Genomic DNA, 14,652 nt, shown 5'->3' on the forward strand with positions numbered 1-14,652 from the left:
GATTTATCATAGGTTTCTACCACTCATGTGCTGCACAGCTCTCAGCTTCTTCGCTTCCGACCAAAACTATGCAAATTTTCTACATGTTCTTACCATAATTGAACTTTCTGTTCACACGTTCGGAGCATACATCATCATTGCAAAAACACCGAAAAAATTGGAATCCGTGAAGGCCAGCATGCTATATCTACACTTTGTCGGAGCATTTGTCGATGTCTATTTCAGTGTTCTCATTATGCCAGTCCTACATTTGCCTGTTTGTGGAGGCCATCCGGCCGGGTTACTCTCATTTTTCGGCGTTCCAGTCTTACTGCAAACTTATGTGGGACTTCCTTTACCTGCAGGTCAGTACTTTTTTCAGGAATATTAATTTATCGTTCTGTAAATGAAAAACAGAAAAAAATGTGGTGATGTAGTCCGTGATAGCAAAACTAAATTAAAAAAATCTTTTTGCAGTAATGGGCGCGACCATAGTGGTGTTTCTGGAAGATCGTCGATATCGATTGGTTAACGGTCAAAAGTCAAGCAGCAACGTAAGAAAATGGTATCGGTTCTTGTTTGTTGCATTGAATTATATTTATGCAACAAAATTCCATGCGCCGGTGTACTTTTCCTTCCAGATCAAGAAGATGGAAGACTTGTATTGAAGAGTGTACGTTTTTTCTAATGTAAATCACAATACATTTCCCAATTCACAATGAACAAAATAAATCAAAATTGGTACACATGAAATATCACTTTGTTTCAGAAAAGTCAGTGTATTCCAGCCGATTTTTTTGATCATCCAAACTTTTTTTTGCTTGATCTTAATGGTAACTATATTGCCATTTGCTTGTTATTATTGATCATTATTCTTTTTTGCCAAATGATGTTTCAATTCGGGCTGATTTTCCGTCATTTGCTCAAAAATACTCCCGTTTCTAGATGCACAATTCGTTTACAGCAACAATTTTTTATCGCAATGAGCATGCAAGTTATCCTTCCGATTGTCATAATTGCTTTTCCAGTTTCCTATATGCTTTATTCAATTGTATCTGGTTATTATAATCAAGGTATTTATTTGTTCGAAACAGCAATAGACATCATTATACAATTTTAGGCGCAAACAACCTAACGTTCATGATAATTTCCATGCATGGAGTGTTATCCACTTTAACAATGCTCATGGCATACAGACATTATAGAGAATCAATTATGGAAATGTTAAATCTTGAATGAAATCCGTCCGGTAGCCGAGCTCAACGTATTTGGAAGCTTTCAAAAAGAACAAGTACTCGATTTTGATGTGCAATAAATTAAAGTCGTCCAGCCGATGCAGTTTGAGAGCCTAAATTCCTTGAGATTCTATATTACTTTATATTTTTTCCCATTTGATTCCACAGCGACCAACCCGTATATTTGAAAAAGGTCACTTCTTCAAAGTGTGGCCCATGTTTCAACCCTGTTCTCTTTGTATTTAACTTGATTTTTCTGTATGTTTTTTTCTTCTATATACCAGCATAATTTTTTAATATTTTTTTAAAACTGAAGTAATTCTACGGCACTTTCCAGATTCCAGATTTCTCCACTTAAAAAATTTGTATTGAAACTCTTACTAACATAAACAAACTAGAAAACCTCACCTGTTACCGTAATCGAACCAAAATACACAGAACAACTCTGACTGGTGTCTGTGGTATTTATTAATTGAGACCAAATGATTGTGCGTGCCTTACTGCTACGCGGAACAAACTGGAGGCTTCTCCCCTGCTGTGAAACATTTTTCCGAGATTAAAAAACATAAATGACAGAATTTTCTTTTAGTGATTGTGACAATTTCAATATTTCTAGAAAATCGTAGATACCGATTGGTTTCAATCAAAACAAAAACATGGCATCGGCTATTGTTTGATATAACACATTACACCCTGGCCACAACATTTCCTAATCCCTTATCCCACTTCCTTCCAAGAATATGTAGGACTTTTATCAAAAAATGTACTTTTTATAGTTAACGTACTACGCAACTGATCATAGAATATTTGCATTTTTTGCGTCTTATTCTGTAATTCAAATTTTAAAAATTATTATGGTCGGGTAGAAACTCCACAACTTTCGCTAAAAACTTAGGCCTTCTGAACTTCGAAAAGTAAACAATGTTTTTTTTCCAATTTTCCAAAAACAACAACAAATTATAATACATTTGATTGTTTTAATACGATTGGTATAATGTATAAGTTTTTTTCTATGTATCTATATTTTGAATTACCGTAACTACATAAAATGTGTTTTGAACTCATGAAGTCGGTTAAATGTATGTATAAACCCGAATATCTTATTTCTAAAGTATACGTTTTAGAAAAATCTGTGTATTTGAAAAAATGATTATCCCAGTTTCTTAATGCTTTTCAATTTCTCCAGTTGTTCTCAGTGATCGGTCGTCGCTGCTACACAAAATACACCTGCTGCAAATATTCTCGATTCTCAGAAACTTCCAGATTTGTCAGAGGTTTCTACCACGTATGTGCTCCACAGCTCTCAGTTTGTTCGCTTCCGACCAAAACTATTCAAATGTGCTACATGTTCTTACCATACTTGAACTTTTCATTCACTCTTTTGGAGCATACATCATCATTGCAAAAACGCCGAAAAAGTTGGAAGCCGTGAGGACGAGCATGCTATATCTACACCTTGTCGGAGCAATAGTAGATGTTGCCGTCAGTGTTTTCACTATGCCAGTCCTACATTTGCCTGTTTGTGGAGGCCATCCTCTCGGGTTGCTTCAATTTTTCGGCGTTCCAGTCTCAGTGCAAACTTATGTGGGCCTTTCTTTACCTGCAGGTCAGTTCTTCTTTGAGAAAATTGATATATCATTCTGCAAATAACGTCAACCATGGCAACAGCCTGACCAAAATTCTTAAAAGGGATTCAAAGTTAACGTATGAAAAAGTGTGAAGACGGAGTCAAACTGAATTGAGAAAATCAATTTTGCAGTAATGGTAGCGACCATTGTGGTGTTTCTTGAAGATCGTCGATATCGTTTGGTTAACGATCAAAAGTCAAGCAAAATAAAAAAATGGTTTCGGTTGTTGTTTATTACAGCAAACTATGTTTCTGCTACAATGTACCCTGCGCCGGTATTCTTTTTCCTTCCTGATCAAGAATATGGAAGACTTTTATTGAAAAGTTTTTTTCAACATTTACATTACAATACATTTTTCACCGTGAACCGTGGAGGTCAAAATTGTATAAAAAATCTGTTGTGAAACGTTCTCATTTTTAAAATGTTTCTTTGAAAGTTCTTGTTCCAGAAAAATCAGTGTATTCCAAACGTTTTTTTCGATCATCCAAACTTTTTTTGCTTGTTCTCGATGGTGAGTATATTGCCAATTATATGCTATTTGCGTTGACTATTTTTTTGTCTCAAATGTTTTGGCAAATCGGGATGATTTTCCGTCATTTGCTTAAAAGTACTCCTGTTTCTAAGAGCACAATTCGTTTACAACAACAGTTTTTTATCGCAATGAGCCTGCAAGTTATCATTCCAATTGTCATAATCGCTTTTCCATCGTTTTATATGTTTTTTTCAGTTACATCTGGTTATTATAATCAAGGTATTTATTTGTTCGGAAAAATATTAGACATCATTTCCCAATTCTAGGCGCTAACAACATAGTGTTTACTGTAATTTCCATGCATGGAGTGTTATCCACTTGTACAATGAGGATGGCATACAGACCTTATAGAGAATCAATTGTCCAAATGTTGAATCTGAATTTCAAACAGTCCGGTAGCCGAGCTCAACTTATTTGGAAGCTTTCAAAAAGAACAAGTACTCGATTTTGATATGCAATATGGTGTAGTCGACAAGCCAATGCAGTTGGAGAGCCTAAATTCTTTGAGAGACTACAGTACTTCCTCTTTTTTTATTTGTTTCCAAAGCGGCCTACTCAGATAAGTATAAACGGTCACATTTTAGTCTGGTCACCGTAGATGTCACAACCTCGTCCTCTATTTATTAAACCCAATCTTCCTGTATGTCATGTCTATTTTTTTACAGTACTACTGCCGTAAGATGGACTACAAAATATGAACTGCAAATGAAGAATTCGTGATTGTTCCTGATTTCTCAACTCCAGAACATGTTATTGAAATTCTTGCAAACGTGAGAAAACGATGAAAAGTCACATGTTACTGTAATCGGCACAAAATACGCATACGAATTCTGACTAGTATGCGATTGAAATCAAATAAACTAACTGTGCATTTTCAATTTCTCATGTTTTTGTCAGTGATATTTTTTTCACTGATTTCGCTACGCAACATGCACCTGCAGTCAATATTTTCGATTCTTAGAAACTTCCTGATTTATCGCAGGTCTCTGCCACTCATGTGCTCCATAGCTCTCAGCTTCTTTGCTTCCGACCAAAATTATGCAACATTTCTACATGTCCTTACCATCATTGAACTTTTCATTCACTCTTTTGGAGCATACATCATCATTGCAAAAACGCCGAACAAGTTGAAATCCGTGAAGCCGAGCATGTTATATCTACACTTTGTCGGAGCATTTGTTGATGTTGGTTTCAGTGTGTTCACTATGCCAGTTCTACATTTACCCGTTTGTGGAGGCCATCCTCTCGGGTTATTTCAATTTTTCGGCGTTCCAGTCTCTGTGCAAACTTATTTCGGACTTTCTTTTCCTACAGGTCAGTTTGTCTTCAAGAAAATTGATAAATCATTCTGTGAATTATTTATCATTCTAACAACGTAAAAAACAGCGAAAAAATAAGGGGTGTCTGTGATAGTTAATCTGCATGGAGAGAAACCACTTTTGCAGTAATGGTCGCGACCATTGTGGTGTTTCTGGAAGATCGTCGATATCGGTTGGTTAACGGTCAAAAGTCAAGCAAAACAGAAAATGGTATCAGTTATTGTTTGTTGGGCTACATTATATTTATGCCACAACATACCATGCGCCGGTATTCTTTTTCCTTCCCGATCAAGATGATGGAAGACTTGTATTGAAAAGTGTACGTTTTTAAGATGCAAATTACGTATGAAATACCTCAATTAGAATACGTCTATGTTTCAGAAAACTCAGTGTATTCCCACAGAAGTTTTCGATCATCCAAACTTCTTTCTGCTCGAGCACAATGGGACACATATTGGTTATTGCATATTATTCTTGATGAGTATTGTTTTTTCTCAAATGTTTTTGCAATTCGGGCTTATTTTTCGACATTTGCTTAAAAATACGCCCGTCTCTAGAAGCACAATTCGATTACAGAAGCAATTTTTTATCGCAATGAGCATGCAAGTTATTATTCCGACACAATTCTAGGTGCAACCAACATAGCGTTCATGGTAATGTCCATACATGGAGTGTTATGCACTTTGACAATGCTAACGGCATACAGACCTTATAGAGAATCAATTGTCCAAATGTTAAATTTGAATTTCAATCAGTCCGGTATCCGAGCTCAACGTATTTGGAAGCTTTCAAGAAGAAATAATTAGCATAATTATTCTAATCTTCTCAAAACTGCAGTAATTCTACAGTACTCCCGCCGTACCACGGACTACAACCTGTAAATTAAAAATTTGTGGTTGTTCCTGATTTCTCAACTTCAAAAAATGTTATTGAAATTTTTGCTAACGTGAGGAAACTATAAAAAATCACATGTTACTGAAATCGACACAAAGAACACAGAAGAATTCTGACTGGTGTCTGAGTCATTCATAAACTGAGGCCCGATGAGTGCGCTTGCCATATTGCTACGCGGAACAAACTGGGTTTTAGTTCACCTGCTGTGAAATATTTTCGAATATCAGGAACTTCCAGACTTATCATGTTTTCTGCCACTCATGTGCACATCTCTCAGCTTCTTCGCGTCCGACATAAGTTATTCAAAATTTCTAAATGCTTTTCCCATACTTGTACTTTCCTCTCATTCTTTTGGAGCATACATTATCAATACAAAAACCCCCAAAAAGTAGGATTCCGTCAAAGCGTAAAGTTGAAGTAAGTACTGGACTTTATGCAAAATGGAACCAAAAAAAAACCGGTCTGCCGGTGTAGTTAGAATCCCAACTTTTTATAAGTCAACAACCAACCTACTACTTTTTCATATATTTTCATTAATATTTTTGAAGTAACATTAATCTTGTGTTTATTGTATAAACAAGAATCGACAACAAGTAAATTGTTAAAGAAGTACGGTTCCACTTCTTTTTCCAGAAATCACAGAAATTTGTGTCGTCTGTGGCTGCAGCCTCATTGATCTCCAGAAAATTCGCGCAACAGCTGCTCGATAAGGCTTGTGAAGTAACAGCATTGCCAACGTTGAAACTATCCCGTGTAATGAAGCAATTATAAATTGAAAGTTGACCAATCCTTGATTATAATAGCCTTCCAAAAACGCAAACCAAAAAGTTAGAAGAGGAATGATGAAACATATCATTTGGACACTGCTCTGCACAATAATCGCGAATAGAAATTGCTTTTGAAGTTGAAATGTCTTCTGTGACATTTTATTTTCCTTCAGCTGTTTGATACTATTCCAGATGAGGTACATGAGATAAAATAGTATTTCTACAGTGACAGCTACTACGCCTAGAAATATGACGATTACGGGAAAAGTAACATCGTCGGCGATCACATAGACGGGAGCTTCGTATATTTCACGGGGAAGGCAGGGAAAAGTCTGAATTTATACATATTACGTAACAGAAGATCGCCTTTTTTGTGCCTAGGTATAAGGCCGCTGAGATCTTTGAGTGGCTACAATTTGGCTTCTTAGCCTAGGGGTTTTTAACAACTTGCCGAGTTTGCAAAAAAGTTAACATACCTGAAACACCTGCTGCAATGCGGATTTCTGATCAGGAACGAGAAAAAAGATGATAGAAAACATAAATGTGTAGATAAAATAATGAAATGGCATAAACATTGACTTAAAGGATTCCCATTTTGGTTTCCACGAGAAAGTGCAAATAACCCGGAATCGATTCTCGAATATAACAACGATTGCAATGAACATTACTGAAAAATCATTATTATACACATTTTGTTTTGTATTACAGTCTATTATTAATTTTTTTAGACATATATACCAAACCGCGTAGGGGTACGCCAGAACATGATTTTTGAGCGTCGCGTCATATGCTTGCTTTGCAGCCTCTAATGTTGCACACTGATCAGTCATAGATCAGTCGAATTGGCTAACAACCACGCAAACATTTATTCCAAGTGGGAGAAAATTCGGTCACAAGTATAGAACAGCAACGGATATTTTTCCTTAGGAATCGGCATCGATGGAATGCCTTGAGAACCTTTTCAGATTCTTCTGGTCTCGTGTTCCAGAATGATTAATCTTGGAAAATCAGAGAGTTTACACCTCAAGGCCAACCCATCTACATGGTGCCAGGCTGTCCCATCGCGGCTTGATCTACAGAAAATGCGGGAATATTTTGCCCAGAAAAAACGTGACAACAGCACACTCTGAACCATGCAAAATCAGTTAAGAAATCTGCGGCTCTACACTTCTAAATTCCCGCAATTTTCGTAGATCAGACCGAAATGGGATACTCTGACATTACGTGCCCATTTTGATTCCTTCAATGGACTAATGCCAACAAACAACGATACAGGTATGCTATGAAATTTCACAGACATCAAACCTACGTCCAAAACAATAGACCGCTGTCAACGCTGGCACGATAAACGGAACACTCAGATATTTTGCCAAGCCAAGCGAAAACCCCGCTAGCTTCGTCGCCAACAGAAACGGAATCGTCAAAAGTGTCACAGAATAGTCGAATAACATAACCGAAACATGCAAGTTCAATAAATACCACTTGACACCTTTCATTTGTCTTGGAGTTTCATATAATACGCAGTATAGTCCGAGAAAGTGGAACGGTGTGACAATTACAGTGACAATATGCATAGAGATTGCTAGAAATTGAGGAGAATCAAAATAGTTAACGTCGGGAATGCAGGAGAAATCCATTATATGGGAATTCCGGTGTCTAACTAATACGACCGAAGTAGTCACCTGCCACTGATAAAATCCCCTACTTGGTTTAATGGTTAATTAAGCTTTTAGTGGAACATAGGCACGCTGCAGGTGCCTACCTACCTTTTAGAGGTTAGTTATGTAATTTAAGCTTTTTTCCTAGATTTCTTCTTCTATTGATTTTTGTTTGTGATTGTGTTGACTGGATTTTCAGGGTTTTATAAGAGATCTTATATAAATTTTCATTAGTAAGATGTTATAAGTTTATTATTTTGCTCCATAGCTTTTTATAGAACTTATCATTTTTAAATATTGTCACGAAGTAGTCGTGAGTTGATTTTTCTTGCGACAAGTGAGCATACCAATCAGCCCTCTCCTATAACTCTTAATTATAAAAATAGTTGGAAGTGGGTCAATTGCTGGGTAAATTGCAACGGTGAAGGAAAGGAGTGGAAATTCCATATCAAAACCGAGATCAAACATAGTAATCATGAAAATCGTCCCGGCAGGCAAGTACATTAAGAGACAAGGAATTGCGAATTGAAAGATTAAAGAGTAGAAAAGTTGAGCTTGAAGAGACTTTATTGCCTGGGACTGTGTAGATAGCTCTCCGAGCTGCTGGGATATATAGTTGTAGCATTTGATTCCAAAATAAATAACATTCGAAAACGAAGAACTCTTAAGGAAATGTGTTTTTATATAATAAATACAAATTATCAAAACAACTTACAAGAATTAGAGACATAATACCAATACCCACAAATGATATAGTGTCGGGATAGGAAACACCGTGATCATCAAGTGGCCAAAAATAAGAAGCAACGTAGACGCATTCCTCAATTTTCAAATTAAAAGCTTCCTGGAAATACATTCTGTAACAAAAAATTGAGGATTGATTTTCTGTAAATTGCATTTTTTTACCTCAAAAAGGCAGACTTCAATGAAGATTCGCTTAAAGCTATCCCGCAAATCATCCCCCAAATAACACCACAACAAACTGGAACAATGTAAAGAAGAGTTTGTTTCCAGCCAGATAAATATTTTTGCTTGAAATCTCTGCAAAATCAACCGAATGCTTTTGTTTTACCGCACTAATTTTGTGAGCTCACGCGTTTACAACACCATAACGATAAATGAAATGGCTCGCGAAAATTGATAGTGAAAATCCAAAGCACGAAGAGTAGCCCACTGTAAAAATCTGATTTGATTCAAGATATTCAAGAGGGGGGAGACGGTAGTAGTGACCGCTAGCAATCTAGAAGTCACAATTTCAATTGCAGCCCGGATCAAAGTAAAACCCAATGGGTCACCAGGCATTGTACCTGACTCCCAGATTCGCAGTACATAGCGCTTGAAAAACGTATCGTCCTTTAACCCTTTCAATTATTTAATAAACTCGGACCAGGGTCTGTTTTAGGATTTACTTTCAACGCAGATGAATTCTTAAACTGCGCATTTCAGAAACATTTGCGTTGTATTTATGCGAGTTTGCCTAAACTAACATATAAAAATCAATGTGATGTCGTGACCAAATATAGACTTCCTTAAATCTTGAAATAAGTAACAAACCGATTGAAATGTTCCAATTGTCTGAAAACCAGAAAATATTTTTAATATTATTACAAACCGGCACCAGTCTAGTAGCCGCTTTTCAAAATGGGTAAAAAATTAGGGGTACGGCTACTTCACCTACAAACTTACGGGTTCTACAAAAATATTCAACGAGGCATAAATTAGCTCAAAGAGGCCTGTGTACAACATGAGCCACTTATAGGTTCCCAATTGAGGCGGCGAGTTTTTGAGAATCAGGAAGACCAGGAGAGAATTTGTGAATAATGAAATAATTGCGCATGCTTGTTGAAACATGAGAATGTCATGTAAAACTTCAAATTGAGGTGAAGTGGTGAATACAAGATTAAATGTGTGTGCTTGTTTACAGAATATTTATAGAGAGCTCATTAGTATAATCTCAGAGGAATCCGAGAGATGGTGAAATAGGAAAAACAAGTTCAGTTTACGGAATGTGTGACGTTAATCGGAACATTTAAGTCGGCTCTGTTAAGTTTCAAATAACGTTTATACAGGCTAACGTTTTCAGGATTTGTTAAAACAAGTCTATATCAGTTGAAAAATAAATTGAAAATCTGTGATAAAAAGAAATAAAAAGATAGCATTTTAATCAAACGAAGTTTGAATTCTAATTAATATGAGCAAATTCATTTTAAAAGTTTAAAGTGTAGAGTAATTGTTTTGCGATGTTTGACGTGGAAATACAACAGCACCCGTTTTTAAATGGAATAAAACATTGAAAAAATATCGAATACTGTGTGAAGAAAATAAAACGCTCATGTTTCTCTTGTTGCACGACAGGTATGACATTTGGACAATTAATGGAGTAGTGATAAAGTCTGTCACTATTATCCAATTCGTGAATAATATAGGAGAGAAATTACCACCATGGCTCGTCATTATATATATGAGGATATGGATCTGGAAAATTAAAAATTACAATGACATGCAATTGAACGTGTAAGAAAGCTAACTGATTTAAGTGTAAAAACAACCATTGTCTGCAAGAAAATATAGTTATGGGGCTTGGAACGTTGGACTGACTGTAAATTCACAAGCTTCCGAACACTGATGAAAATTGGAATGTATAAAAGTGCCGAGATAAACACTATAATGTCATTGATACACCACGTCATCTGAATAATAGCAATGCACATTTTTTTAACGCAATTTCATACCAAAAAGAAAAAATCAACCCAAGTTAGATTTTGAAATACCGTCTGAAATGCCGCATTGCGTTTCCAAACTGTGAATACGAAACATGAAAAATCTTTTGCAATGATCACAAAATACAGATGCTTGATTTTGATAGACAGAGATTTAAATATTTTTTCGCTTGATGGGAAGAAATAAATAAAAAATCGTTCAACGGCGAGTACAAATATTAATACGTGGAATGCTTGAGTAATAATGTAAAGTACGTTAAATAGGGCAAAGAACAATAATGCAATGAGCACTCGGTTTGTCTGTCTAAAAAAAAGTAAATTAAGTTTGGATAAAAATGAGCAGTCTACAGAGGCACAAAAATGCCTGCTCGTCAGACTACAAGGCTGAAATAGCTTAAAACAGCACCGAAAGGAAATCTAACTCAGATTAAGAACCTGATTTTTTTCAGGATACCCACTCATGGAGCTTGAAAAAAAAATCACGCAAGCTTTATCTGAATGTGAACAAAAATAATAAAGTTGTGATATAATACTTTTCGAGCTGATTCGAGCTAGAGAAGAGCGGGGATAGCTCAGTCGGTAGTGGTAGCCGCTAGCAATCTAGAGGTAATGAATTCAAGTTCTGCTTCATACGGCTGTTCAGCCACGTAAGCAACAACTGGCGACGCCTAGAAACTGGCGCCTAGAAATCAAGCCCGTGGAAAATTTAGGTAAAGATTTTTGCACTCACAATGAATTAACACTGACGGCAAGAATAAAGTTGAAGCATGCAGACACAAATACCAAATAGGATACTTTCACCATTTGGCAAAAGTGGGCAGTGGGATAGATGAACATCTGAAATTTGGTTCTCAGTTTAGTAGAAACCTTCTTAATCTGGTTTGAATAAGCTTTGCAAAAAAGAGATTAAAAGCTTGACTTTAAACATTTATCCGGGATTATTACTTGCCTCATTATCTCTCTTGTGGTTCAATTTGTTGGTGAATACGTAGAATGGAAGTAGTATGGTATAAATAATTATGAATGCAAAGAAAAAATAAAGAAATATCGGGCCCCATCGAAAATCGATTCCTTTGAACCTTTCGTCGTTTTTAAGAAGCTCTGAAATATTGTAATTCAACATTGAATTTTGTTTATAGATTTCAGTTTAGTAAGGAGCAAAAACCGAATTAGACGGCTTTGACGGATTAATCAAAAAATTCTGGAAAAACGTTAGTTTCTGGCGAAACGTGCCTTTCTGAGAATGCAGTCTGTATTCTTGAGCAGTTTCTCATTACCCAGTCATAATTTTAAGGTCTGTAAATAGAGCCACGTATTGTAATTAGTTTTACACTGGATACTTGAAAAATGTGTAATCTAACATGTTTTCTATAAAAAAAAAGCATTTAATTAATTTAGCTGAACACTTTTGTGAAGCCTTGACAAAACATGGAAATTGGTATTAATTTTTTTCTATATTAAGAAGTAGAAAAGTAGAAAAAGAATACTTGAAAGTAGTAGACAATAAATAAAAAAGTAAAAAATAAAAAAGTTTGAAAGAAAATATACTGAAAAAAATAGAAAGAAGGCGCACTCTAGGTGAAAACTGAGGACTGCTAAAATTTCCAGTGGGAATATATAGGTTATTTAATTAAAATTTTTAGATACTTGTGGCTACTTATTGATTATTTTCGTTCATTAGCTTTAATAGTAATAATTCATGTTTCCCGATTTATATTAGTTAAAGCCAACAATAAACAAAACATCAAAAAAAAGTTCACTAGCTGGAAATATATCAGGGACAAGTCTGAGGGGCAACGCTCGCAAGCAACGTGTTTCCTCGAACGCTGAAAATAAAAGCTATCATACAAAACTGTTGGAAGCAAAAACTTACCCATTTGCATCTTGCCAAATTTTATCGGCCCCACAAGTGATAGAAGTCTCTGCGATTTGCCCAGGCCCTGTACCAGAAGTTTCTAATGCGCCTCCGGTGGTTTCAAGCTGAAGTATACAATAAGTTCGTTTGCCAATAAATCTAGGATAGTCTCACAATAAGTACAACATCGTTACATTCGAATCCAGCGTTTATCATACATTTGACTGCAAGGGTGGCGCAACCAGTGCTAGTCATACCAACGGTGGCGGTGCAAGTGGCTTCGGGGACCATTGGATCCTCAAATGCGGTGCACGTCTGGCATGGAAGCTGCAATTATTTGATTAAGAGAAATGAATTACTGTTAAAATTATTTTCAGAAGCGTCGCGTATAATCTCACACCCACATCGTACTTCGTAAGCTCTGAATGTGCGTCTCATCCGAGCGCCCATCGCATTTCAAAACTTCTAGGAAAAATATGTGCTTTTCGTTTAAGAATTAAGTGTGCGCGCGGATCAGACACTTCTTTAGCCTGGACAGGGCGTAATAGGGCGTCGTAAAAAGCGCGACCGTGCTTCAATCGAAATCTAGTTTGTATGGCACCTTACACAAGTCTGAGGGGAAATGCTCGCAGTCAACATGTCTCCTCGAATTCTGAAAGAAAAGGTTTTCATGTAACAAGCAGAACAATGCGGCGCTTACCCATTCGAATCTTGCCAAACTACATCGTCTCCACAAGTGATAGAAGTCTCTGCGATTGACCCAGGCCCTGTGCCAGAAGTAAATAAATCGTTGGGGGTTTCAAGCTGAAGTATGCAAATTCAGTTTGTTTTTCTATAAAGTTAGGAGAATCTCACAATAAGTACAGCGTCATAACATTTGTATGCAGGGTCCGCCATGCATTTAGCTACATCACATTCGAATCCAGGGTTTATCGTGCATTTGACTGCAAGTGTGGAGCATCCGTCGCTATTTGTGCCAGGGGTGGCGATGCATGAGACCTGAGCACTCATAGGATCCGTGAATGTGGTGCAGGTCTGGCAGGGAAGCTGTAATATTTAGATTAACTTAAGAGCAGTGAATTATTGTAAAAGATGTTGCTCCTTGATCGCGAAAGTGGTGCAATTTGAGTCACGGGCTTGCGAGCGCGCGACCCAGGTCAGCGGTTGCGCGGAGAACTACGAGGATCTGCCCTAGAAAGTTTGTGACTTTCCAAGAAAATCGGCATGCGATCTAGCAACCAAAGGCTGCCTTTCTGAAAATAAAGGTTATCACGTAGCAGTTTGAAACAAACGCATACCCATGTGGATCTTGCCAAATTACATCGTCCCCACAAGTGACAGACGTCTCTGCGATTTGTCCAGGTCCTGTGCCAGTAAACGTTAATGCGCCTCCGGTAATTTGAAGCTGAAGTACCGAGAAAATTAGTTTGCTTTTCAATATAATTAGGACAATCTCACGATAAGTGCCACGTCATTACATTCGAATCCAGCGTTTATCGCACATTTGACTGCAAGTGTGGCACAATCGCCGGGAGTCATACCAGGGGTGGCGGTGCAAGTGGCTTTTTCACTCATAGGATCCGCGAATGGGGTACAGGTCTGGCAGGGAGGCTGCAATATTTTGGATTAGAGCAATTTAATTCTGCAATATGTTGCTCTTTGATTGCAAGCGGCGCGCGACGCAAGCTATGGGTTGGCATACCCGCGAGGCAAATACTGAAATACTACCTTGTGTTAATACTACTTTTGCTTGAATACTACTATTGCTAGAATACTGCCATTGCTAAAATACTACTTTTGTTGCTTAAATACTACCTTTTCAGAAAATTTTATAATTTTATTCATTTTTTCATTGGAATTCTTATTAAGTACTATTTCTGGTCAGATATTTTGAATAAGAAATAATTAACACAGCATTTTGTATTGTAGAAGTGGCTTGATCGGTTTTATTTAGGGATCAAATTCGAGAGTATTCATTTGTAGTGAAATTGATTTAAATTCAGCTGTAGACCGTTCTCAAAAAGTAACTCCGCTTTTAGTTGTTAGCTATTTTTGATTGAAATGG

The 14,652-nt window shown here is 36.8% G+C and overlaps 3 protein-coding genes and 4 pseudogenes across 7 annotated transcripts; 3 read left to right on the top strand and 4 right to left on the bottom strand.

The window, feature by feature from the left end:
• The first annotated feature begins 25 nt into the window (after positions 1 to 25).
• Positions 26 to 1,284, top strand: srh-157 (annotated as a pseudogene). Its single transcript has one exon. A coding segment is annotated over exon 1 (1,259 nt).
• A 1,217-nt stretch (positions 1,285 to 2,501) lies between these two features.
• Positions 2,502 to 3,825, top strand: srh-156 (annotated as a pseudogene). Its single transcript has 4 exons — positions 2,502 to 2,820; positions 2,974 to 3,165; positions 3,291 to 3,593; positions 3,641 to 3,825. Coding segments are annotated over exons 1-4 (999 nt in total).
• Positions 3,826 to 4,369: 544 nt separating this feature from the next.
• On the top strand, positions 4,370 to 5,499 carry srh-161 (annotated as a pseudogene). The gene is made up of 3 exons: positions 4,370 to 4,688; positions 4,820 to 5,012; positions 5,075 to 5,499. Coding segments are annotated over exons 1-3 (937 nt in total).
• Positions 5,500 to 6,188: 689 nt separating this feature from the next.
• Positions 6,189 to 7,991, bottom strand: srh-203 (Serpentine Receptor, class H; the record flags this gene model as incomplete). The annotated part of the gene is made up of 3 exons (NM_075016.1): positions 6,189 to 6,686; positions 6,831 to 7,021; positions 7,664 to 7,991. 3 exons carry the CDS (start codon positions 7,989 to 7,991, stop codon positions 6,189 to 6,191), a joined length of 1,017 nt encoding a protein of 338 aa, NP_507417.1.
• A 321-nt stretch (positions 7,992 to 8,312) lies between these two features.
• Positions 8,313 to 9,863, bottom strand: str-200 (Serpentine receptor class r-10; the record flags this gene model as incomplete). The annotated part of the gene is made up of 6 exons (NM_075017.1): positions 8,313 to 8,675; positions 8,728 to 8,869; positions 8,919 to 9,053; positions 9,107 to 9,185; positions 9,500 to 9,587; positions 9,699 to 9,863. The coding sequence occupies 6 exons, from the start codon at positions 9,861 to 9,863 to the stop codon at positions 8,313 to 8,315; spliced, it is 972 nt and encodes a 323-aa protein (NP_507418.1).
• A 363-nt stretch (positions 9,864 to 10,226) lies between these two features.
• Positions 10,227 to 11,855, bottom strand: srz-48 (Serpentine Receptor, class Z; the record flags this gene model as incomplete). Its single annotated transcript, NM_075018.1, has 5 exons — positions 10,227 to 10,487; positions 10,541 to 10,702; positions 10,745 to 11,036; positions 11,463 to 11,569; positions 11,682 to 11,855. The coding sequence occupies 5 exons, from the start codon at positions 11,853 to 11,855 to the stop codon at positions 10,227 to 10,229; spliced, it is 996 nt and encodes a 331-aa protein (NP_507419.1).
• Positions 11,856 to 12,504: 649 nt separating this feature from the next.
• F20E11.5 lies at positions 12,505 to 14,126 on the bottom strand (annotated as a pseudogene). Its single transcript has 8 exons — positions 14,046 to 14,126; positions 13,886 to 13,992; positions 13,443 to 13,840; positions 13,288 to 13,391; positions 13,194 to 13,239; positions 12,762 to 12,914; positions 12,606 to 12,712; positions 12,505 to 12,558 (listed from the first exon to the last, which is right to left on the bottom strand). Coding segments are annotated over exons 1-8 (1,050 nt in total).
• Positions 14,127 to 14,652: the final 526 nt, after the last annotated feature.

The sequence above is a fragment of the Caenorhabditis elegans genome, chromosome V (genome assembly GCF_000002985.6).
Source record: "Caenorhabditis elegans chromosome V".
In the NCBI taxonomy this organism is placed as follows: domain Eukaryota; kingdom Metazoa; phylum Nematoda; class Chromadorea; order Rhabditida; family Rhabditidae; genus Caenorhabditis; species Caenorhabditis elegans.